This window comes from Eleutherodactylus coqui, chromosome 13 (assembly GCF_035609145.1).
Source record: "Eleutherodactylus coqui strain aEleCoq1 chromosome 13, aEleCoq1.hap1, whole genome shotgun sequence".
Taxonomy (NCBI): domain Eukaryota; kingdom Metazoa; phylum Chordata; class Amphibia; order Anura; family Eleutherodactylidae; genus Eleutherodactylus; species Eleutherodactylus coqui.
Window position 1 is genome coordinate 62924289 of NC_089849.1, and position 25092 is coordinate 62949380.

Sequence of the window (25092 nt, forward strand, 5' to 3'; positions counted from 1 at the left end):
TGTGATTGGTTGCTATGGTCCTTAGACTGCTGAAATAAAATTAAAGCTGTGCTGTGATTGGTTGCTATGAACCACAAAAACAGATCTTCTTTTACACAGCTTCCATAGAGCATATTCATCAAGGCATTTCGAGTGTGAAAAACATAAAAATTAGGACTGGTTAGAAGCGGCATACAGTCAGTAGGAGTGTGTTGCCGAGCAACTTTTCCGGTGGCCCACCCTACATTTGGATATTACAAAAAGAAGGCCATATTTAGGCCGAATGCACATGGCGGGGTTGGATCCTGCAGTGGAATCCAACCCTGGTCTGGCCGGTGACGCCCGCATACCTGTCCGCATTCTTTTCATCTGTACTGCGGATGTGCCGGCTGGCGCACATGTGCAGTACAGATAGTGCCGCGCCGTCGCTAGCCAATGACACGGATCCCACAGCCTTTCTGCAATGATGATTGCGGAAGGGCCACGTGTCAGATGGCTTTCATTGACTTCAATGGAAGCCATCTGCACGGAATCCAACTCAAAATAGAGCAGGCTGGGATTTTTTTCCCCCCGCGAATGGAAAATCGCAATTGATTTCTGCTCATCGACATGAAAACCAACTTTCATATTGCATGCTATGGCTGGTATTTGCTGCAGAATCCAGAGGCAGATGCCCACTCAGGATTCCGCAGTGCAAATCCGTCCATGTGCATTGGGCCCTCAGCAGAGAGGCATGGTGCACCGATCATTGCTGGGAAGAAGGTGGTCTTTGACCCTAATGAGCAATATGTTGAGTGGTGAAATATTTGTTTCTCTTGTGTACAGAGAAGGGAGGGAGGCCTGCAGTGGAGGATATATAAGCTGGCGGCAGACATGCACTTTGGTTTCCCACAGATAGAAAACACTGCGCTAGGGAAACGTTTGCAGCATGGAGGAGAGCATGGACTTACTTCATGCCGCTGGAATCTCTATAGTCAGATATCTGCAGGAGAACTTTATGACTTTCCAAGATTGGTTTATCTTTGTCTCACATGCTGCTGAGCTTAGAAATACCTTCCATATCTTATTCCCTATATGGTTCCACCTCTCTGAGTCTGTGGGTATCAAACTGATATGGGTGGCTGTGGTTGGCGACTGGCTCAACCTTGTCCTCAAATGGTAAGTACACTATACCCAGATTTCCCAACAACATATGAAACCATACATCAGTGTTTCCAAACTCCAGTTCTCAGGGCACCCCAACAGGTCAGGTTTTCGGGGTTTCCTTCAGTATTGCATAGGTGACGTAATTATTGCCAGTGCCTTATGTGTTCTTGCTATAGGATATCCTGAAAACATGACCTGTTGGGTTTGTTTGAGGTTTGGAGCTGGGAATCACTGCCATATATGCTATTAGAAATTATATGGGATCATGTATTCTCTAGTGCTATACAATAGTGAGTATAGACCATATGAGATTACAATGTAATGAGAAATCCAATATGTGAGACTTCAACAACAATGATGGGGGCTATATGGTTTATTTAGGGTGGTTGGAACCTCCGGTCGCAGGTCCGGCACCTAATACCACGCAGCTGAGCGGAAAGTGAACAGACCCCATTATAGTCAATGGGGTCCGTTCAACACTGTTCAGTGCTATCATTAGAAAGAGACGTCCGGCTGCAGGAATTCCCCTTTCCTGCTCCCCGAACGAAACAGGAAACGTGAACCGCTGATGTGAAAGCAGCCTTACTTCTACAACTTCCAATATAATCTTATATAAAACATGTAGTAATAGAAGTCACCAACCTACTAATAGTATCTACCAAAAATAATTCAGGCGGGTCAAAAATCAGGATCCACCCAAGTGTCTATTAGATTGATCTTACACCATGATTATGTGTTAGACCAATGGATGTATCTATGATATATGCTATGATTATTAATGGAGTTTCCAGGACTGATAACATATCCTAATTTATTAGGATAACCCAACAAGGTTTGATAAGTGTTTGTCTGAATCCCAGGGCTCACAAAGATCAGCAGATTGAAAAAGTTGCGACACGGGCTAATGGGCTTGTTGTTTACTAGAGGAGCTGCTTTGTGTTATCACTGATTACTTAGATTATAATTCTATTTAAAAGGAACCTGTCACATTGCATTGCCACACTAGCCCCCCCCCCCCCACACACACACACGCGCGCACATACACACATACACACACACACTTTCATGTCAGTCTTGACTTTTGCATCACTGCACATATTCTCCTTTATAAGACATTTTATACAACATTCCTAAAAAGAAATGAAAAAATACAAAAAGGAAGAGAATTAGGGCGGGCTCATAGGATCGGATCAGAATCTGCATGCGGGAAGCTCGCAGTGAGCCCGGCCAGTGACCCTGCATTGCAGATGACCGTGGAGGGCCACGGGCGGTCATGCGCCGTACTGATTTTTTTCTTTTGTTTGTATTTTCCGCACCGTTGCTTAGTGATGATGTGGATACCCGCAGCCCATACGTAATATTAATTGGGTATGGACTGCACATCAAGTGCCCCAATTGATAGCAATGGAGGCTGTCCACGCAAAATCTGCGATAAAATAGAGCATTCTCCAATTTTTCTTCTACTCGCAGAATACGCAATTCTTATCTGCTAGTGTGAAGGAAAAGTAGAAAATACACGCCTTTTAATGCCCGCATTTTACCGCAGATCTTCTACATCCTTGTTTATCGCATCTCACAAACTAGCGATTTTTATGCGATAAATTACATTTTTAACATCCCCCAAAAATAAGCCCTAGCTGCATTCCATGAAAAAAAAGGCTCGGTCCAGGTCCCCCTGCTGCTGTCCAGAGCTCCGCCATGCATCCTGCAGTCCTTGTTCACCCACAGAGTATCACTTCCTGGTTGCAGGATTCATAAATGGCTCTGATTGGTTCATGTAGCGCTGCTCCGCCAATCAATGCAGTGCTCAATGAACCAATGTGATCGCTGTGATTGGTTCATCCAGTGCTGCTGAACTTATTGGCTGAGTAGCGATCGAAAAACCAATCAACAGCCAGCGCATTGTGAAAGCGGGATTTATGAATTGGCTTATCAATGCCGCAGCTCAGTGATGCGGTGTGTGATTTTGTACAAGAAGGAGCAAGTCAGGTCTTCAGTTCTTAGTCACAGCTTAGAACCCAGAGGAGAAGGAAGAAGCGTTTTTTAACCGCTTCTGCCCTTTCCTTTCCAGGCTACATAGTGCTCAATGAGTGCTACGTACTTAAGAGTGAAAGGGGAAGTATGGCTTCCACTATACAAACCGGTGATCATGTGACAGCAGAGCTGCAGTGAAAATAAAAGTATGATATAAAAATAAAAGACAAACAATGTGATTTTCCCCCAAAGGTCTTATATGACATCATAGGCGACATAGGTGGTAAAAAAGAGTTACAAAATAAGTTTTAAAAAATTACAGAATAAAATAACAATATATACATAAAAAAAGAAAATGACCCAAAGCCAACGCCAACCAAAATTGTCGCCATATGCCCCCTGTAATCCAAAACTTTATACATTGCATATCAAAACGTTCAAAACAAAATGAGGAACCCATTCCCAAACTTTATTTCTTTTTTTACTCATTTTATTGAGAACAAAAGAACATATCAAATTATATTACTCGGTCACAAACCTGAGTGTAACATGATTCAAGTATATAAATCACTTAAAGGGGTTGTCCCGCGAAAGCAAGTGGGGGTATACACTTCTGTATGTCCATATTAATGCACTTTGTAATATACATCGTGCATTAAATATGAGCCATACAGAAGTTATTCACTGACCTGTTCCGTTGCTAGCGTCCTCGTCTCCATGGTGCCGTCTAATTTCAGCGTCTAATCTCCCGATTAGACGCGCTTGCGCAGTCCGGTCTTCTCCCTTCTGAATGGGGCCGCTCGTGCTGGAGAGCTGCTGCTCGTAGCTCCGCCCCGTCACGTGTGCCGATTCCAGCCAATCAGGAGGCTGGAATCAGCAATGGAACGCACAGAGCCCAAGGTGCACAATGGGAGAAGAACTGCGGTCCACCGTGGGTGAAGATCCCGGCGGCCATCTTCGCAAGGTAAGTAAGAAGTCACCGGAGCGCGGGGATTCGGGTAAGTACTATGCGTTTTTTTTTTTTTAAACCCCTGCATCGGGTTTGTCTCGCGCCGAACGGGGGGGCTATTGAAAAAAAAACAAAAACGTTTTGGCGCCGGACAACCCCTTTAAAACAATATACACTGTATAACATAGCATATTTGAAAAGCTAGTTTGTAGAATTCAGGATATGCTTATCACTCCTGTGAAGGGCTAAATGGCATCTGGATGGGTCGAAAACCTCATTTGGTCCACCAATTGCTGAAATCCAATTGTTTTGCGTGTGGATTGTGGTTGATGAGCCACACCAAATTCCACAGATTTTATTTCTATACTTTATTTTAGCGTAAATATACTCATTTTAAAAATATACTATAAATTTAAAAATAATATTTTTTTTAGCTTTTTACCCCCCAAAAAAGTTGGTGAAAAAGCATATAAAAAAAATAGCCCTATATATCACAGGAAAAAAAACGCAGCAAAAATAATTTTGATAGTTGAAGAAAAATCAATAAAAATTTTCAAAAAGCGTCGGGTCCTTTTGGTACCAAAACACCCTGGTCGTTAAGTGATTAAGAAGCATCACTTTTAATCTTGTGCATGCAGTACGATAATTAGCCGCAAATAGTCATGTGGACAGGTCATTCCTGTGAACAATCACGCAGTCCAAGATGAAGCCATGTCTCAGGGCAGCGAGGTGTACATCTACCACTAAGAGTGAGCATGATTCACTATCTGGTTCTACCCAGGTGCTCCACGCAGAGCACATTATTGACATAACATGTTCATGTACTTAGAGCATCCCCGGAGCACGCTCTTAGACACTGCTGATGAAGGGGATCCATAAATAGGTACTGAGGAAAACCAATGGGCCAAACATAATCTTGTTCATTTCCAAGAATAGAAATGAACAGCCTGCTAGATTGCTCTAATTTTTCTCGTTTTCCACATCATCATCAAAATCTCAAGGGTAAGAAGTCAGCAGAACAAAACATTTCTTGGTCACATATAATAATCTTTATTTATATAGCACCAACATATTCCGCAGCGCTTACAAGACAGGGGAAAAAAACAAAACCACAGTTACATGAAGTAATCAATTGATGGAAACAGTAGGGGTGAGGGTCCTGCTCCAAAGAGCTTATATACTGCAGATAATGGGGTGATACAGAAGGTAAAGGGGCTGGAGATGTGCACGGTATGGTGAGGTGGAGAGTGAGGGATGCTATACACATAGACAATGGTCAAATTGCACCGTATAGTGGCTGAATTGGTATGACTGCAGGTGCCGGTTGATGGTGGCTAGCAGGGATTGCAGTTGGCAGGACAGGGAGCATGTTATCAGGCGGAGTAAGAAGCGTTTGGTTTAGGAGATATGGTATGCCTCCCTGAAGAGGTGTATTTTTAGAGCACGCCTGAAATTTTGTGTGTCAGTGATTGCCCGAATAGTTTTGGGTAGGAAATTCCAGAGGTCTGGTGCTACTCTGCAGAAGTCGTGGAGGCAGGAATGAGAGGTTCGAATTAAAGGGGCACTCAGTCTGCTTTCGTTATCACAGCCGAGGGCGCAGGCTGGGTGGTAAATTGAGATGAAGGAGGCAATGTAGGGCAGCGTGGTGCTGTGGAGGGCTTTGTGGATGAGGGTGGTGAGTATAAATTGAATTTTCTATTTGACGGGCAGCCAGTGCACTAACTGGCACAGGGCAGAGGCGTCCGAGTAGCGACTGGACAGGAAGCTGAGCCTGGCTGACATATTCAGGATGGATTGGAGAGGGTCGAGTCTGGCTTGGGGGAGGCCGATCAGCAGCAAGTTGCAGTAATCGAGCCGCGAGTGGATGAGGACAACAGTGAGCATTTTTAGCATGTCCATGGTGAGAAAAGGGTGGATTCTTGCGATGTTCTTGAGGTGCAGCCGACATGTTCAGGCGAGAGATTGGATATATGGGGTAAAGGAGAGATTGGAATATAATCCCAAGCGGGCATGCTGTCTGGGAGTTATGGTGGTGCCACATACTGACATGGAGATGTCAGGATGAGGTCAGTTAGTAGAGGGCAGAAACAGGAGTAGGTCAGTTTTTGATAGGTTCAGTTTTAGGTAGAGAGAGGACATAGTGTTAGAGACAGAGGACAGAGAGTCGGTGACATTCTGGAGGAATGTTGCTGTGATGTCAGCATAGATATGGTACTGAAAGCCAAATTTCCTGATGGTTTATCCAATAGGGGCTGTGTAGATGGAGAAAAGGAGGGGGCTGAAGACCAAGCCCTGGAGGACCCCAAAAGCAAGGAGAAGAAAGGGGGGGAGGTGGAGCCAGAAAAGGAGACGCTGAATGACCCGTCAGATAGGTTTGAGGAGAACCAGGAGAGAGCAGTGTCCTTTACTCCAATGGAGCAAAGCATACTGAGGAGGAGTTTGTGGTCAACAGTGTCAAATGCTGTGGAGAGATCAAGGAGGATTAGTAGGGAGTAGTCACCCTTTGATTTAGCCTTCAGGAGGTCATTTGACACTTTAGTCAGGGCGGTTTCTGTTGAGTTCAGAGGGCAGAAGCCAGATTGTGGGGGTCGAGAAGAGAGTTTTCTGAGAGATAGCTAAGGCGGGAGTAAACCAGGCGTTCTAGTAGATTGGAGATGAAGGGGAGATTTGAAATATGTCAGTAGTTGGCAGCATCAGTCGAGTCAAGAGTCGGTTTCTTTAATAGTGGGGATATGACAGCATGTTTGAATGAGGAGGGGAAGATGCCAGAGGTCAGAGAGAAGTTCAATATAGTGGTGAGGTGGGAGATGACTACCGGGGAGAGGGGCCAAAGGAGGTGTGAGGGAAAAGGGTTTCTAGCACAGGTGGTGGTGCGAGCGGAAAGCAATCTGGAAACATCTTACTCTGTCGTTGGTCTGAGCACAGAGAGTAAGCAGGAACTATATGCAGTACTGAGAAGACTAGGGTTAGGGCTAGTCTGGGATTGTGAGGTTATTTCCTGCTGGTTGTCTTTGATTTTCTTTTTGAAGTAAGCAGCCAGCTCTTCAGCACTGAGATCCATCACGGGGCACTGCAATTTTGGGCTGAGAAGAGAGTGATAAGTGGCAAAGAGTCGTTTAGGCTTGTGAGATAGTGAGAAGATGAGAAAGGTGAAGTAGACTTGTTTGGCGTGTTGGAGGGCTAAGTTGTAGGTTCTGAGCATGAATTTGAAGTGGAGAATGCCTGCGGACTCTTGGGATTGAACGTGCCATTCAGCACATATAGAGCACCGCCAGATGAAGCACATTTGAGGAGTGAGCCAGGGTTACCATGGTCTGCACCGGATGGCTTGGGTAACGGGGGGTGCCGCTTCATCCAGGGCATGTTTGAGAGTGGTGTTGTAATGTGCGGCAGCCAGGTTGGGGCAGGACGAGAAATAGGGGACAGAGCGGACTGTAGGGACTCAGCAAAGTTCTGGGTGTGAACGGCCTGAAGGTTCCTGTATGTATGGTAGGTCTGGAGAGATACTAGGGAGCTTGACAGAGAAAGAGAGAAGGTTGTGGTCTGAGAGTGGGAGAGGGGTGTTAGGGAAGTTGAAAGCAGAGCAGAGACGGATGAAGACCAGATTGCCATCTCTGTGAGTGGGAGAGGCTATGAGTTGTGAGAGACCAGGGGAGGAGGCGAGCAATATATATATACATATATATATATATATATATATATATATATAGTACTGTGCAAAATCTCTCAGCAGGTGTGGAAAAATGTTGTAAAGAATGCTTTCATAAATACGTGTTAATAGTTAATTTTTGTCAATTAACAATATGCAAAATGAATGAAAAGAAATCTAAAATCAATATTTGGTGTGACAACACTTTGTCTTCAAAATAGCACCAAGGTCAGGGAGGATTATAATCCGGTGTATGATTAACCAATTATATCAAACTGGTAATAATGATCATTTCATAAGTAAGTTGAAACACAGTTATTTACTGAAACAGAAACAGCGGTGAAAGAGGCTTAAAATTTGGCAAAGAACAACCAAGCACTGCTGCAAAGGTGAGGTTGTGGAAGACAGTTTAAGGGGCAGGTCATACACCATGGCAAGACTGAGAACGGCATCAAGACACAATGTGGCTATATTGCATCAGCAAGGTCTCTCCCAACCAAAAGCAGACTGGGCATTCAGGATTTTCTGTTCAGGCTCTTTTGAAGAAGGACAAAGAAAGGGGCAATGTTGAGGACCACAGATGTAATGGATGGCCAAGGAGACTTAGTGCAGAAGATGAAAGACACGTCATTTTTACTTCCCTTCAGAACTAGAAGATGTCCAGCAGTGCCCTCAGCTCAGAACTGGCAGAAACCATACCCATAGGCGTAACTTGAAGATTCAGGGCCCCAATACAAAATCTGTAACAGGGCCCCCCAACTATAGTGCTTTACTCATACTACTAGGCTTCCTATATGGAGAAGATAAGCCTTATAGCCGCCTAAGGTTCCTGGGCCCGGGTGCAACCGGATCTTCTGCATCCACCATAGTTATGCCCCTGCCAGCTACTGTTCAGAGAAGGCTGACCAGAAGTTGTCTTCATGGAAAAAGTGCAGCCAAGCAGCCATTCCTTCGATGTATAAACAAGGCCAACTGGGGTACAGAAAAATGGCGTCAGGTGTTTTGGATGGATGAGTCAATCTTTTAAACATTTGGCTGTAAAGCTGGCTTCACACAGGCCTAAGAATATTTACGCGTGAATTTGCAATGCATATTTGCGCAAGGGACATTGCGTTTTTACATTCGTCTGTGCATATTTTACTGTATTTTTTGTGCACACATGCCCTGCATTTTTGCGCATGCAAAAAACACGCAAGTATGCTCCCTTCGATGTAATTGGCCAATTAAGTTAAATGTAGACTAATTGCCTCATAATATGCACCAAAATAGAACATGCTGCATTGTTTTGGTTTTGTGCGCCCAAAATGCGAACACAAAAAACACACATATGACCGAATCAATTGAAATCAATGAGTTCTATCACTGTGCGTTGTGCTCGCAAATTTTTCACGCATAATATGCAGCACAAATGCGTTTGTGTGAATAAGACCTAAGAGAAGGCAGTTTGTTCACTGGAGAGCGGTACAGTAATGAGTGTCTGCAGAAAGCAGTGAAGTATGGTCGAGAGCGGTACAATAATAAGTGTCTACAGTCAACAGTGAAGCATGATGGAGAGCGGTACAATAATGAGTGTCTGCAGGCAGCAGTGAAGCATGATAGAGAGCGGTACAATAATGAGTGTCTGCAGGTAGCAGTGAAGCATGATGGAGAGTGGTACAATAATGAGTGTCTGCAGGCAGCAGGGAAGCATGATAGAGAACGGTACAATAATGAGTGTCTGCAGGTAGCAGTGAAGCACTGTGGAGGCTCCTTACAAGTTTCGGGCTACATTTCAGCAAATCAAGTTGGGGAACTGGTCAAGATTAATGGTGTCCTCAATGGTGAGAAACACAGGTAGATATTTATCCATCATCCAGTATCATCAGGGAGGCATCTGATTGGCTCCAAATGTATTCTGCAGCAGGACAGTAAATCCAAACATACAGCCAATGTCATTAAGAACTATGTTCAGTGTAAGGGCTCATTCACACGAGGGAATTTGCGCAGCTAACTTACACGCGCAATAAAACACAACTATTAGAATATATGGTTTACTATGGAAACGTTCAAATGAAGGAATTTCAGCATCACAAAAAAAAATCAAACCTAAAAAAAGCACATCAGGGACTGAAATTCCCTGCTGCATGAAAATATAGGTCTTGACCTATCTTTGGTGCGCAAAGTGCAGAAACCTCAGTAGACTCCTATCGCAAAGGGAGATAAAGGGATTCCCTTCCATTCCCGCTGCGAGGGAATCCCCTGTTTTCCCTGGCTGGGGAACCCCTGCATCCCCGCTGAGATGAAGGGAAGCCCTGAGGGAACCCCCTTCATCTCTACGGTGGGGCTTCCCCTCACTGCAAAGAGAAACATGAAGGGAAGCCCTGGGGGATCCCCCTTCTCTATGTCGGGGCTTCCCTTTACTGCAGAAAGAGAGATGAAGGGAAGCCCCGCTGCGGAGATGAAGGGGGTTTCCCTGGGGACTCACTCCATCTCTCTCTCCAGCCGCGCAAATCTTCAGGGCCTCCCATTCGGCGTGGAAAGATCACGACTGAAGCTCGGGACTTGGAGCTACCTGCCTGCTGAGCTCCTTCAAAAACTGTGTGCAACTGTACCTAGAAGAACTGATGCTATTCTAAAGGGATACAAAGATCGCTTTCTTACATTTCTCTTTAGTTCATTTACTTCACATTTTGCAAATTGAGGAAAAAATAAACCATTGAAATTTTTATTTTTGAAAACATTCCTATGGCTTATTCACACGGGCGTATATTGGGCCGGGTTTTCACGCTCGGCCTATATACGCTGCCCCTCTGATGCATTGGCTTATTTCCAGGCTTATTTCTTATGCACAGGGGCGTATTTCTGCGGCGTAAAAGCGTCTGACCGGGTGCCTGCACGGTGGTAGCTGCACAGATTCCTATGGGAGCCTATGCTAGCTGCTGGAGAAGGGAGGTGGAAGGGAGTTTAGCAGCATGACTGCTAAACTCCCTTCCCCTTCTCTGCCCCTTGCCGCTGTTTGCAATCGGAGGGGGCAGGATGGGGCAGAGCTAAGTTTCACCCCCTCCCATTGCTGTCTGCGGACAAGGGGCGTGGGGCATGAGGTTAGCTCCGCCCCATCCAAGCCCCTCCCATGGCAAACCGCTGGAGGGGAGGAGGGGAGCCAGCGAAGGGGAGGGAAGGAGGAATGTCTTCCCAGGCCCCACGGCATTGCGGCCTCGGCATATATGCGCCAGGCCCTGTGCCATTCAGGCGTTCCGTCGGGCGCACATAAAACGCCTATGGTTGTGTAAATGGGCTCTCAAACTGTAACACAGTACTTTATATATAGTGAAGATTGTGTTGGATGTTGGTTGCCTTGTCATACTGGGGCAAAATAGACTTTATTCTAATAAGATCAATAAATACATATCTACCTAAAGGGACTGTCCTGAATTGAAAAACAAAACGCTTTCTCTCCTCCAAAGACAGCGTCACACCTCTCCACAGGTTATGTATCACATTGCAGCTCAGTCATATTCACTTCAATGGAGCTGAGCTTAAAGGGGTTGTCCCGCGATGACAAGTTACGTTATACACTTCTGTATGGCCATATACATGCACTTTGTAATATACATCGTGCATGAAATATGTGCTATACAGAAGTTATACACTCACCTTCCCTGCGCTGGCGTCCCCGTCTACATGGTGCCGTCTAATTTCAGCGTCTAATCGCCCGATTAGACGCGCTTGCGCAGAAGGGTCTTCTCCCTTCTGGTCGGTCCGGGCACGAGCAGCGTTCTGGCTCCGCCCCCTTCTACGCGTCATCGCGTAGCTCCGCCCCGTCGCGTGTGCTGATTCCAGCCAATCAGGCGGCTGGAATCGGCAATGGACCGCACAGAGCCCACGGTGCACCATGGGAGAAGACCCGCGGTGCATCGTGGGTGAAGATCCCGGCGGCCATCTTGGAGGAAAAGAAGGAAGAAGTTGCAGAGAGGGGATTCGAGTAAGTAAAATTTTTTTTTTAATTTCAACACATCCCTTGGGTTTGTCCTGCGCTGAACAGGGGGCCTATGCAAAAAAAACAAAAACGTTTCGGCGCGGGACAACCCCTTTAAATATCAGACATGTATCACAGAATCACAGAAGGGGAAAATTGAAAACAAACATTCACTGAAAAGGATCATATACTTACTAACACAGGAGGGCAAAAATGTGCAGCACCTCAACATGCAGGCAGCCAAAACTACTAAATGAGGGAGCCAACTCACACCTGTGGAGGACACTGATGAGACAGCCACGCACACAGCCTCTTAATATAGAGGGGGAGGCTGCTTGGTGTATACTCCTGCACAATGTAGATACAAAGTGTCAGACCATTCTAATACATGTAGTGCACCATGCAGGCTAGCAACCTATTAATGACGCCATAAAAGTTTGTTGGGCTGTGCTGCACTCCAAAGTGAACCACATTGGTACTGCCACCCTGGGCTCCCCCGGCGCTTAAAGCCGCATTGCATGTGAATAATGCATAATAAATGCAAGGTATTAGTTGGATTTTGGCCAAAATACTTGAGCTCACAAGCCAATCGTCAAGGCTCCTGGCGTTTTGTGAGTCCCTACACTAAATATAAATGTATCACAGAAGATGAAAATTGAAAACTTAAAGGGGTTGTCTCGCGGCAGCAAGTGGGGTTATACACTTCTGTATGGCCATATTAATGCACTTTGTAATATACATCGTGCATTAAATATGAGCCATACAGAAATTATTCGCTTACCTGCTCCGGTGCTGGCGTCCTCGTCTCCATGGTGCTGTCTAACGCTGTCTTCCCCTTCCATTTAGACGCGCTTGCGCTGTGCGGTCTTCTGCTGTGTTCAATGGAGCCGCACCGGCGTGCTCGCGCCGGAGAGCTGGTCTGCCGTGCGCAGAAGACCTCGGCGGCGCGAGCACGCCGGAGCAGCTTCACTGAACACAGCAGAACACTTTTTTAAAAAAAGATAGATCCTGTCCTATCTTCTGCCGGCAAAACACTGGCGGCTCCATAGACTCCTATGGGAGTCTATGCGAGCCGTCCAAAAAAGGGAGGAGTAGGAAATTTAACAGCAACTAGTGCTCTTAAACAATGACAGATGCCTCTAGTGAGGCATTTAAAGTGATTACAGTAGTTTTGCAAGATTGAGTGAATTCAGGGCTGTGACGTCGGCTCACCGCAAGACGCTATAGCCAGCCGTGAAAAATCGCGGAAGATCAAGACTAGAGATGAGCGAGCACCAAAATGCTCGGGTGCTCGTTATTCGGGACGAAATTATCGCGATGCTCGAGGGTTCGTTTCGAGTAACGAACCCCATTGAAGTCAATGGGCGACCCGAGCATTTTTGTATATTGCCGATGCTCGCTAAGGTTTTCATTTGTGAAAATCGGGGCAATTCAAGAAAGTGATGGGAACGACACAGAAACGGATAGGGCAGGCGAGGGGCTACATGTTGGGCTGCATCTCAAGTTCACAGGTCCCACTATTAAGCCACAATAGCGGCAAGAGTGGGCCCCCCCCCCCCTGCCAAAAACTTTTACTTCTGAAAAGCCCTCATTAGCATGGCATACCTTTGCTAAGCACCACAGTACCTCCAACAAAGCACAATCACTGCCTGCATGACACTCCGCTGCCACTTCTCCTGGGTTACATGCTGCCCAACCCCCCCCCCCACGACCCAGTGTCCACAGCGCACACCAAATTGTCCCTGCGCAGCCTTCAGCTGCACTCATGCCACGCCACCCTCATGTCTATTTATAAGTGCGTCTGCCAGAGGAACCGCAGGCACACACTGCAGAGGGTTGGCACGCCTAGGCAGCGACCCTCTTTAAAAGGGGCGGGGCGATAGCCCACAATGCTGTACAGAGGCAATGAGAAATATAATCCTGTGCCACCACCATCAGGAGCTGCACACGTGGGCATAGCAATGGGGAACCTATGTGCCACACACAATTCATTCTGTCAAGGTGCCTGCATGCCCCAGTCAGCTGAGGTAATGTCATGTTTAATGCAGGTGGGCTTCGGCCCACACTGCATGCCCCAGTCAGACTGGGGTTCTTTAGAAGTAGACACATGCAGTTACAACTCCCTGTGGACCCACAGCATGGGTGGGTGCCAGGAAGCCACCGGCGGTACATAAATATATCCCATTGCATTGCCCATCACAGCTGATGTAATGTCATGTTTAATGTAGGTGGGCAAAAAATTAATTGGATTACACTGTAGGCGAGGGCCCCAAAAAATTGGTGTACCAACAGTACTAATGTACCTCAGAAAAATTGCCCATGCCCAACCAAGAGGGCAGGTGAAACCCATTAAGCTCTTTGGTTAATGTGGCTTAATTGGTAACTAGGCCAGGAGGCAGCCCAGTTAAAATAAAAATTGGTTCAGGTGAAAGTTTCAACGCTTTAATGAGCATTGAAACGTATAAAAATTGTTTACAAAAATTATATGACTGAGCCTTGTGGGCCTAAGAAAAATTGCCCGTTCAGCGTGATTACGTGAGGTTTCAGGAGGAGGAGCAGGAGGAGGAGGATGAATAGAATACACAGATTGATGAAGCAAAAATGTCCCCGTTTTTGATGGTGATAGAGAACAATGCTTCCATCCGCGGGTGCAGCCTACGTATTGCTTAGGTATCGCTGCTGTCCGCTGGTGGAGAAGAGAAGTCTGGGGAAATCCAGGCTTTGTTCATCTTGATGAGTGTAAGCCTGTCGGCACTGTCGGTTGACAGGCGGGTACGCTTCTCCGTGATGATTCCCCCAGCCGCGCTAAACACCCTCTCTGACAAGACGCTAGCCGCAGGACAAGCAAGCACCTCCAGGGCATACAGCGCGAGTTCAGGCCACATGTCCAGCTTCGACTCCCAGTAGTTGTAGGGGGCGGAGGCGTCACCGAGGACGGTCGTGCGATCGGCTACGTACTCCCTCACCATCCTTTTACAGTGCTCCCGCCAACTCAGCCTTGACTGGGGAGCGGTGACACAGTCTTGCTGGGGAGCCAGAAAGCTGGCAAAGGCCTTGGAGAATGTTCCCCTGCCTGCGCTGTACATGCTGCCTGATCTCTGCACCTCCCCTGCTACCTGGCCCTCGGAACTGCACCTTCTGCCACTAGCGCTGTCGGATGGGAATGTTACCATCAGTTTGTCCGCCAGGGTCCTGTGGTATAGCATCACTCTCGAACCCCTTTCCTCTTCGGGTATGAGAGTGGCAAGGTTCTCCTTATACCGTGGGTCGAGCAGTGTGTACACCCAGTAATCCGTAGTGGCCAGAATGCGTGTAACGCGAGGGTCTCGAGAAAGGCATCCTAACATGAAGTCAGCCATGTGTGCCAGGGTACCTGTACGCAACACATGGCTGTCCTCACTAGGAAGATCACTTTCAGGATCCTCCTCCTCCTCCGGCCATACACGCTGAAAGGATGACAGGCAAGCAGCATGGGTACCCTCAGCAGTGGGCCAAGCTGTCTCTTCCCCCTCCTCCTCATGCTCCTTCCCCTCCTCCTCAACGCGCTGAGATATAGACATGAGGGTGCTCTGACTATCCAGCGACATACTGTCTTCCCCCGCCTCCATTTCCAAGAGTAAAGCGTCTGCCTTTATGCTTTGCAGGGAACTTCTCAAGAGGCATAGCAGAGGAATGGTGACGCTAATGATTGCAGCATCCCTGCTCACCATCTGGGTAGACTCCTCAAAGTTTCCAAGGACCTGGCAGATGGCTGCCAACCAGGCCCACTCTTCTGTAAAGAATTGAGGAGGCTGACTCCCACTACGCCGCCGATGTTGGAGTTGGTATTCCACTATAGCTCTATGCTGCTCATAGAGTCTGGCCAACATGTGGAGCGTAGAGTTCCACCGTGTGGGCACGTCGCACAGCAGTCGGTGCACTGGCAGATTAAACCGATGTTGCAGGGTCCGCAGGGTGGCAGCGTCCGTCTTGGACTTGCGGAAATATGCGCTGACCCGGCGCACCTTTCCGAGCAGGTATGACAAGTGTGGGTAGCTTTTCAGAAAGCGCTGAACCACCGAAAGCCAGCGGTCGGTCTGCTCTGTCAGACCCTGCTGCAGTTCGTGGGCCGTGTGCCTCTTATCTCCTAAGCTGAGTAGTTTCAGCACGGCCTGCTGACGCTTGCCCACCGCTGTGATGCCACGCCGCGCGACACCGACTGCTGGCGCCGTGCTGCTGACACATCTTGATTGCGAGACAGAGGTTGCGTTGGAGGAGGAGGAGGGTGGTTTAGTGGAGGAAGCATACACCGCCGCAGATACCAGCACCGAGCTGGGGCCCGCAATCTGGGGGTGGGTAGGACGTGAGCGGTCCCAGGCTCTGACTCTGTCCCAGCCTCCACTAAATTCACCCAATGTGCCGTCAGGGAGATATAGTGGCCCTGCCCGCCTGTGCTTGTCCACGTGTCCGTTGTTAAGTGGACCTTGGCAGTAACCGCGTTGGTGAGGGCGAGTACAATGTTGCGGGAGACGTGGTCGTGCAGGGCTGGGACGGCACATCGGGAAAAGTAGTGGCGACTGGGAACCGAGTAGCGCGGGGCCGCCGCCATCATGCTTTTGAAAGCCTCCGTTTCCACAAGCCTATACGGCAGCATCTCCAGGCTGATCAATTTGGCTATGTGCACGTTTAACGCTTGAGCGTGCGGGTGCGCGGCGGCGTACTTGCACTTGCGCTCAAACAGTTGCGCTAGCGACGTCTGGACGCTGCGCTGAGAGACATTGCTGGATGGTGCCGAGGACAGCGGAGGTGAGGGTGTGGGTGCAGGCCGGTAGGCACTCGTGCCTGTGTCCTCAGAGGGGGGTTGGGTCTCAGTGGCAGGTTGGGGCACAGGGGGAGAGGCAGTGGTGCAAACCGGAGGCGGTGAACGGCCTTCGTCCCACCTTGTGGGGTGCTTGGCCATCATATGCCTGCGCATGCTGGTGGTGGTGGCTTCCCAGCTGATCTTGGCGCGACAAAGGTTGCACACCACTGTTCATCGGTCGTCAGGAGTCTCTGTGAAAAACTGCCACACCTTAGAGCACCTTGGCCTCTGCAGGGTGGCATGGCGCGAGGGGGCGCTTTGGGAAACAGTTAGTGGATTATTCGGTCTGGCCCTGCCTCTACCCCTGGCCACTGCACTGGCTCGGCCTGTGCCCACACCCTGACTTGGGCCTCCGCGTCCTCGCCCGCGTCCACGTCCTCTAGGCCTACCCCTACCCCTCAGCATGGTGTATTAGCAGTAGTGCAGAAACAGAACGCTGTAATTAAATGTGCCGCTTATTGGCCTGTGGTTGGAGGCTGACTTCGCTTACGGAACGCACAGCAGAGGCAGGAAAGAATTTTGCGCAAGCCTGCTGTAACACTTAGCTGGCTGCATATGAATTAGGACAACTACCCCCAGCAGAGACCCAGTACACTTGTGGACAGGAATACAGTGGTGATGTAAGAGGCAACACAGAGGCAGGAAAGAATTTTGTGCAAGCCTGCTGTAACACTTAGCTGGCTGCATATGAATTAGGACAACTACCCCCAGCAGAGACCCAGTACACTTGTGGACAGGAATACAGCGGTGATGTAAGAGGCAACACAGAGGCAGGAAAGAATTTTGTGCAAGCCTGCTGTAACACTTAGCTGGCTGCGTATGAATTAGGACAACTACCCCCAGCAGAGACCCAGTACACTTGTGGACAGGAATACAGCGGTGATGTAAGAGGCAACACAGAGGCAGGAAAGAATTTTGCGCAAGCCAGCTGTAACACTTAGCTGGCTGCGTATGAATTAGGACAACTACCCCCAGCAGAGACCCAGTACACTTGTGGACAGGAATACAGTGGTGATGTAAGAGGCAACACAGAGGCAGGAAAGAATTTTGCGCAAGCCTGCTGTAACACTTAGCTGGCTGCGTATGAATTAGGACAACTACCCCCAGCAGAGACCCAGTACACTTGGGGACAGGAATACAGCGGTGATGTAAGAGGCAACACAGAGGCAGGAAAGAATTTTGCGCAAGCCTGCAGTAACACTTAGCTGGCTGCGTATGAATTAGGACAACTACCCCCAGCAGAGACCCAGTACACTGAGGACGGTCACAGGCAGCCCAAATAGATTTTTTTCCCAAATGTTTTTGGAAAGGCCCACTGCCTATATTCAATAAATATGTCTTCTGTCCCTGCCTCACCACCACTACTGGCCCTGGACAATGTAAAATTACTGCAGGACGCAATGCTCTGCACGGCCGATATACCAAAAAAAAAAAAGTGTAACACTGCAAAAAGCAGCCTCCACACTACTGCACACGGTTAGATGTGGCCCTAAGAAGGACCCTTGGGGTTCTTGAATCCTAAAATAACTCCTAACGCTCTCCCTATAGCAGCTCTGGCACCAGCAGCACTGTCCCTGATCTCTGTCAGAATGCATCTGTGGCGAGCCGCGGGAGGGGCCGATTTATATACTCGGGTGACACCTGATCTCCCCAGCCACTCACTGCAGGGGGGTGGTATAGGGCTTGAACGTCGCAGGGGGAAGTTGTAATGCCTTCCCTGTCTTTCTATTGGCCAGAAAAGCGCGCTAACGTCTCAGAGATGAAAGTGAAAGTAACTCGAACATCGCGTGGTGCTCGTCTCGAGTAACGAGCTCGGACGAGTACGTTCGCTCATTTCTAATCAAGACCAAGTCGCTTCTATTCTTAGTTTGTGCGATTTTAAGCTCCATTAGCCACAATTTTTTAGCACGGCTATCGGAGCGTCAAAATGACACTCGTGTGAAGGAGGCTTAACTCTGAAAACCCCTGTAGGGGGTTAACCCGCATGTTTTTACAGGTTTCCACCAAGAGCATAACTATGGTCATGGCAAGGTAGTAGAGACAATTAGCAATCTCTCTGCCAAGACATCGGCACTATAAATGGCCCATTTTAGATGGGAGGGGGGTTTCTTACTTCTACTACACCTGTGGTTTCCGCCCACAAACGAAAAGGTAATTGGAATGTAAAATTTACTTTTATAAAATTAAAGGCGCTATTCGGGCAAAATATATTTTTGGAAGCCTGCTGGAGAAACCTAGAAGTCATACTCACCCAGTCCCCTGCCTCTCCCATAAAGCCAGTGTCTGGTCCCCCACTGCTTTCTACTTCCTGCTGCAGCAACGATAATGTCCCGACAACAGGATATGTGATGACTGCAGCTAATCACCAGCTAAAGTTGATTGCATTACTGCTTTTTCACTACAGGATCCTTTTTGGACAAAGGCCTTATTGGTGGGTACATGAGACATCCTATTATGGTAATGCCCCATCTCCAGAAATTATGCAGTTCCCAGTAACCTGTGAGACTGGACCAGGTAAGAACTGTCTCCTATAGTGACTGGACCATGTTTTAGTCTTTATTGGCATGGTCACAGCCAATGCCAGGTTCGCCGTGAGGAATCCTAATTCTGCATATACCAGGGTTGCCCAATACTAGAGATAGACTGCTTATATCACCGATGGCCTCAATAATGGGGCAATAAAGAGCATAAATACATTTTAGTAGAGATGAGTGAGCATACTTGATAAGGCAATACTCGAGCATCGCCTTTTTCGAGTACCTGCTGGTTCATCCCTGAAGATTTGGGGGGCTGCGGGGGTGAGCGGGGGGTTGCAGAGGGGATCGGGAGGGAGAGAGAGGGATCTCTCTCACTCTCCTCCCTGCTCCCCCTCGCTGCCCCGCACCGCCCCCGACCCACACGCCCCCCGAATCTTCAGGGATGAGCCAGCAGGTAATTGAAAAAGGCGATGCTCGAGTATTGCCTTATCGAGTATGCTCGCTCATCTCTACATTTTACCCTTGATTATTCAGAGGTCCACATACTACGAATCCTGAGTTCTTGTGAGTTACAAAAACAGACAAATACGCATAATGTCCCTCGGTAGTAACAATGTTATATTGGAGATACTAATATAAGACGTTTGCAATAACTTATCGACACTTAAGAACTCTTTGCTTCCTGTTGGCCCGTGTCACCAGCTGATCACTCGTAAACAATAAGGAGCCCTAACCAAAACATTCTCACAAATGTATTTATAAGACTGCCGTATCAGCACCCATCAGCGCCTTGAGATAACAAAGCTTTCTTTAAATTAGAATGGCATCAACCCTCCCATCCTGCATGGATTATTTCTTGTAAGGAAATCCTGCTTTCTTTCTAATCACAGGAAGTCCATCGGGGCATGCTATGGGCTCCTCATCCGTTTACTATGTAATGACATGTGCTGCGCTTTCTCTTCTACAAAGTCACACCTCCTTCAAGGGCCGGTGAGTGATGAAGAAACTTTGGCTGAACTTATTGATTTGCTACATATAAACAGCCCATCTACTCATCAAATGAATAATAAACTTTCATTGCAAGTTCACAATATGTCTTTTTTTCTAACTCTGTGGCGGGAGAGCCTTCTCCAGAGATGATCATGTAAACTGCAGCTGGAGAATGTTACCAGTAAAATAGTCCAAATGTACATTTATTTTGGGCCTATAACTTGAAAAATTGATTGAGCTGTAATCCCTGGGTATCCCACTGCTGGAACCATCAGTGGGCAAGTGTTCAATTTCCCTACAGCACTACCGCAGGCCAAATAAAGCATTGCGCAATTATTATTTAAGTGAATGGGCTGTGCATGTACTGCATACTTTGTAACTGTTACCTACTTTAATAAATAGCCATATGAGGCCTTGTTTTTGCAGGACAAGTTGTATTTTTTTAATGGCATCATTTTGGGGTATCTATAATGTATTGTAAAACTTATTATTTTTTAGAGGGACTGAGGTAAAAAAGAAAATCTATCATTTTTACGGAATTCAGTGTGCAAAATAATTAACGTGATAACAGTATTCTCTGGGTCAGAACAATTCCAGCGACACTAAGTTTATATATTTTTTTTATGTTTTGCTAATTTTGTGCACAAAAAAGCACTTTAAAAAAAAAAAAGATTTGATTTAGTGTCTCCGCATTCCAAGAGATATAGCATTTTTAGTTTTCCAGTGATGGAGCTCTGTGAGGCTTTGCTTTTTGCGGCATGAACTCTAGTATTCATTTATGCATGTTTTGGGAACATATAACATTCTGATTGCCTTTTATTCCATTTTATTCTATAAGCAAAGATTAACAAAATCTGAATTCTGATGGGTTTTTTTTGCAACTTTTTCACACTTAAAAAAACAAAAAAAACAAAAATAAACAGTGGAGATCAAAGGTTCCTGCTATTGAAGCAAGTGCCAGGCTGTCATTCGATAGCTAAGCATCCACTCTCCCTGATATGGGAGACCTGCGCCAGGCTTCTCATGCAGCTATGGTGAAAAGAATAAAGCCCATTAATGGCTACTGTCAAAAGAGTTAAGGAGCCAAGGCAGTAGCTTTTCATTCAGTATACCATGTACATTCAATTTCTCTGGTTGATTCCATGTTAAATTTGGTAATGGATTTCCTTTTTGGCCTTGAAACTACTTCTTAGATTTTGAGTTGGGCCCAGTATATGACCAGCTTTAACAGACATGAGAGCTTTGTGGTCTATAGATATTTATGAATATTTATGATGGTTATCTTGCTTCAACTCAATCTTAGGTGTCAATGTTGGGCCTTGTGGGCTTTCTTCTGGACAGTCCAGGTCAATGTTTGCATATCCAGAATCTTTGTGGCTGCACATTTTCCCCATCAGGTCATTGCAGGTGTCATTTCAGGTAAGTAAAGACTTGTTTATTAGACAACATGTGGGTTTTTCTTAGCAAGATACATTTGATTCAAAAAGATTACTTTTTGGACCTTACATAATATAAATATGCATGGCTTATAATGATCACATGGTGTGGATTTGTCATGTATTGCGGCCACCGACTTTCCTCACCTCCTTCCATTGGCGGCTACAGTCGCCGTCTTCCTACCTCTGTCCCATGGAAGGCACTTCAATTGCTGCCATCTATCCTCCCTCTCTGGGTGTGTGCATGCTTGACGTACCTCTTCAAGGGCCCATCCAGCCTTTGTTTTCAGCCAATCCTGATTGTTCCTGTCCTACTTTAGGCACTTTCTTCTATCAAAGGGTGACTGAGCAGTCAGTCTCTATATTATACAATGGTGAATTTTATGCTGTCTGATCTACTAATTTTGATCTGTGCCTGTTTCACCCAGCTTTTCCTGACTTCTCTACTTTTGAACTCAGCTTGTTTGTTGACTACGTTTACTCTGCTTGTTGCCTGCCCTGACCATCCACCTGTTTTTTGGTTATGCTAGAAACTACCTGCCAGAACTTCAGCTCTGTTCTATGACCACATCCCTACCTACACCCTCCAGTACCACCTTACGTTAAACCTGACCAAGTTGTGTCAGCTGCCTTTTAACCAAGACTGTTTCTGGGGTATTGGTTTGGGATCCCCTGCAGCAAAGACCAGAACCAAATTGGTGGGGTTTAGGTGTGAAAACTGGGGACCACAGATACAGACCTCAGATCTAGCGTTAGCCAAATTGGTTTCGAGGCATAGCAGATCCACATATATTGCTTCGACCGGATTATTGTCAAGACCGATTTGTTTATGTCCCTAAAGTATTTCCTCACCAAGTATTTTTGGGATAGGACACTCATGTTGTTAACTTTGTCTGGTCATAAATATAACATGTTGATTTTGTTCCCAGGAATTATGGTGGCCAAAGTCTTTGATCATCTACCAATGATATACAGGGTCACCCTGAAAAAGTACACTTATACTACTATGTTCTTCTTCTTCTCTGCATTGGGCTTCTACTTACTACTCAAGGTTTTTGATGTTGACCTTTTATGGACCCTTGACAAAGCATCACGTTGGTGTTCCAAGCACGAGTGGATCCACCTTGACTCCACACCGTTTGCAGGCCTGATAAGAAATTTAGGTATTTTTCTTGGCTTAGGACTAGCCTTAGACTCCCAGATGTACAAGTACAACCACAAGGAGAAGCAAGGAACAAAGTTCATATTTCGCCTCATCTATATCTTAACTTCTCTAGCTGTTCTTCACGTCTTTGACGTCTTTGAAATTCCATCGGATGTGGAGATAATCTTCTATGTTCTCTCATTCTGCAAAAGCTTAGCCGTTGCTATAATCTCTGTAGGAATTATTCCTTACTGTGTATCACATGTATTTAGGGGACAAGATAAAAAGGTCTTGTGAAGCAAAGTTTTATGTTACTACTGGACACACGGTGGCCACCTTGATTTTTTTTTCTTTTCTTCTGGAAAACTTATCCAAAAATCAAAAAGATTTTTCTGGGAAAATTGGAAAATTGAAAAAAACAAATTGAATCATAAAGACTAGAAGTGATTTACAGTATGTCTACAGCCCAGAAAACCAAAATGAACATCATTTATGATGACTTGTAAAATGATGATAATTACAATAATCTGTACAAGTTGCTCCAGCTTGAAAAAACACATGGACAAATCACTTATGGACGCCGATGCTCGGTTTTTAAGGACCATCCAAGAATTTATGGACAGTTGGCGACCCTTAACAACATTTTTCAACATGAAAACATCCTGATGGTTCACAATATAAAAATTTTCAGATTTCTTTATTAGTGCAAATGTTTTTGTATCGTTTTGAAGTGTTTGTCAGACTTTGTGTATATAACACTCATAGTATGGAATGTGTTATGGATGTGGTCTAGGCTGCATTCTTCTAGTTCTCCATCTCTCTTTCTCAGCGTTTCAACATTGTTTGACGAAAAGCATACGAACCTCCAGCATCTCAATATCAAATGTAAAAGAAACATTACCCTTAAAACATATTTATTTAACCTTAAAGGCATTGTACAAGATTAAAAAAAACATGGCTGTTTTTCTTACAGAAACAGCTCCCCCCTTGTCCAATTGTTTGGACACAACCAACATATATGCACCCAGCCTAAGCTTTTCTACTGCACTAAAAAGGCTTTTTAAAAATATTTTTTAGGTACAGTATGTCAATCATGCGATGGTTGTTGGGGCCATATCTTCACTGCATTCAGGGCTGCTTTAACCACAGGGCAAACAGTGCATTTGTGGCGCGACACAAGGCAGCTCCAGGTCCCCTGGCAGTGGCACCAATTTCAACTGTAATTACGTATTCAGCAGGCAGGTGCAGTTGAAAAGTTTTGAGGAGATTAAAAAATAATAAAAAGCTAATTGCATGTCTCTCCACCGCTCTGGTCTCCACTCACTCTTATGCCTGTTGAAGCATGTAACCATTGTGGCCAATCTCTGGTTTCAATACTCATTGCGGCCATAGATTGGCCACAGTGGTCACTTGCTAAGACGTGCACATGACTGCTGAACACGAAGGTCAATGGAGATCATAAGTGGTGGTGGGGGCCACCCCAAATTAACAGTGGAGTGGCAGGTGTGGTGGGGTTGGGGGCATTTTAATACCTGTGCACTGGGCCCATTTGGGTATTAAAATGGCCCTGTCTGCATTTCACTGGAGAGTGACTGGCCTCATCCCCTCTAAAAGCAAAGCAATTAGGATCCCTTATTCTTGAGGTTTCTAGATTTCCCATACATTTGACTTTTCTGTGACTGAATGACATGTTACATAAACGTTTCAACTGATATATGATGTAACATAATGATGATGTCATCCGTCATCATCTAATGTTTACAGTTTACTTTGTTGTTTATTAGATAAGCAGTGCTGACATTTTCTACAGCGAGTCACGCAATAAGTTTGTGATATTCGATATTTTGTACATTTTCATGTGTTTTCTTTTAGAATCCCACTAAATAAAGAAATGTTTTTGATAAGTGATGAATTGAAATGAATCATTGTATTACTGTAGAATAACATTAAAAAAGTTGTCCAAATCCAATAACTGTTACAATAAGTGTTACGGTATACTACCCTTGATACACCAGCCCGGGTGCCCTAGATCTCACCCACAACACCTGTCCCTGCCTACTTACCTCCATTCCTGGCTAACCCCAGGCGGGCAACTGGGCGGCGATCCCTACCCTCACTAGGGACTGAAAAAGGGACGCTGGCGTACCAGGATGGAAAGGGTAGAATACTGACAGAAAAGGCAGATGTAAATAACCAACACGAGCAATACTAAGCAGAACTGAGGCAGATGGAAAAACCTGGCGGATAATAGTAAAGTATAGCAGACAAGATGACAGAAGCAGGAGACCAACCGAGACAGACTAGCTAGCACACAGAGGGAAACCAATAACTGGTAGTGATTGTAAGTCTCTGCCTGACCTTTAAACAAAAGCCTCCGCCCAGGGGCAGAGAGAGGGAGACAGCCAACTCCCAACAGAACATAATAAAAGGGAGCTCGTGCACGGCAGCTGCACTCGCAGGTGCTGTACCGTTCACTAGTACACAGCCGCAGGGTATCATTTTACTGCCATACAGGATTTTTATGTATAGAGTTATGTGAAGTCTAATGGTATA

At 46.2% G+C, this 25092-nt stretch overlaps 1 protein-coding gene across 1 annotated transcript; it reads left to right on the top strand.

Moving 5' to 3' along the window:
• Nucleotides 1-891: 891 nt before the first annotated feature.
• LOC136588757 (glucose-6-phosphatase catalytic subunit 1-like) lies at nt 892-24379 on the top strand. The gene is made up of 5 exons (XM_066588193.1): nt 892-1137; nt 18897-19006; nt 19860-19959; nt 21263-21378; nt 22325-24379. Exons 1-5 carry the CDS (start codon nt 908-910, stop codon nt 22834-22836), a joined length of 1068 nt encoding a protein of 355 aa, XP_066444290.1. The 5' UTR covers nt 892-907; the 3' UTR covers nt 22837-24379.
• Nucleotides 24380-25092: the final 713 nt, after the last annotated feature.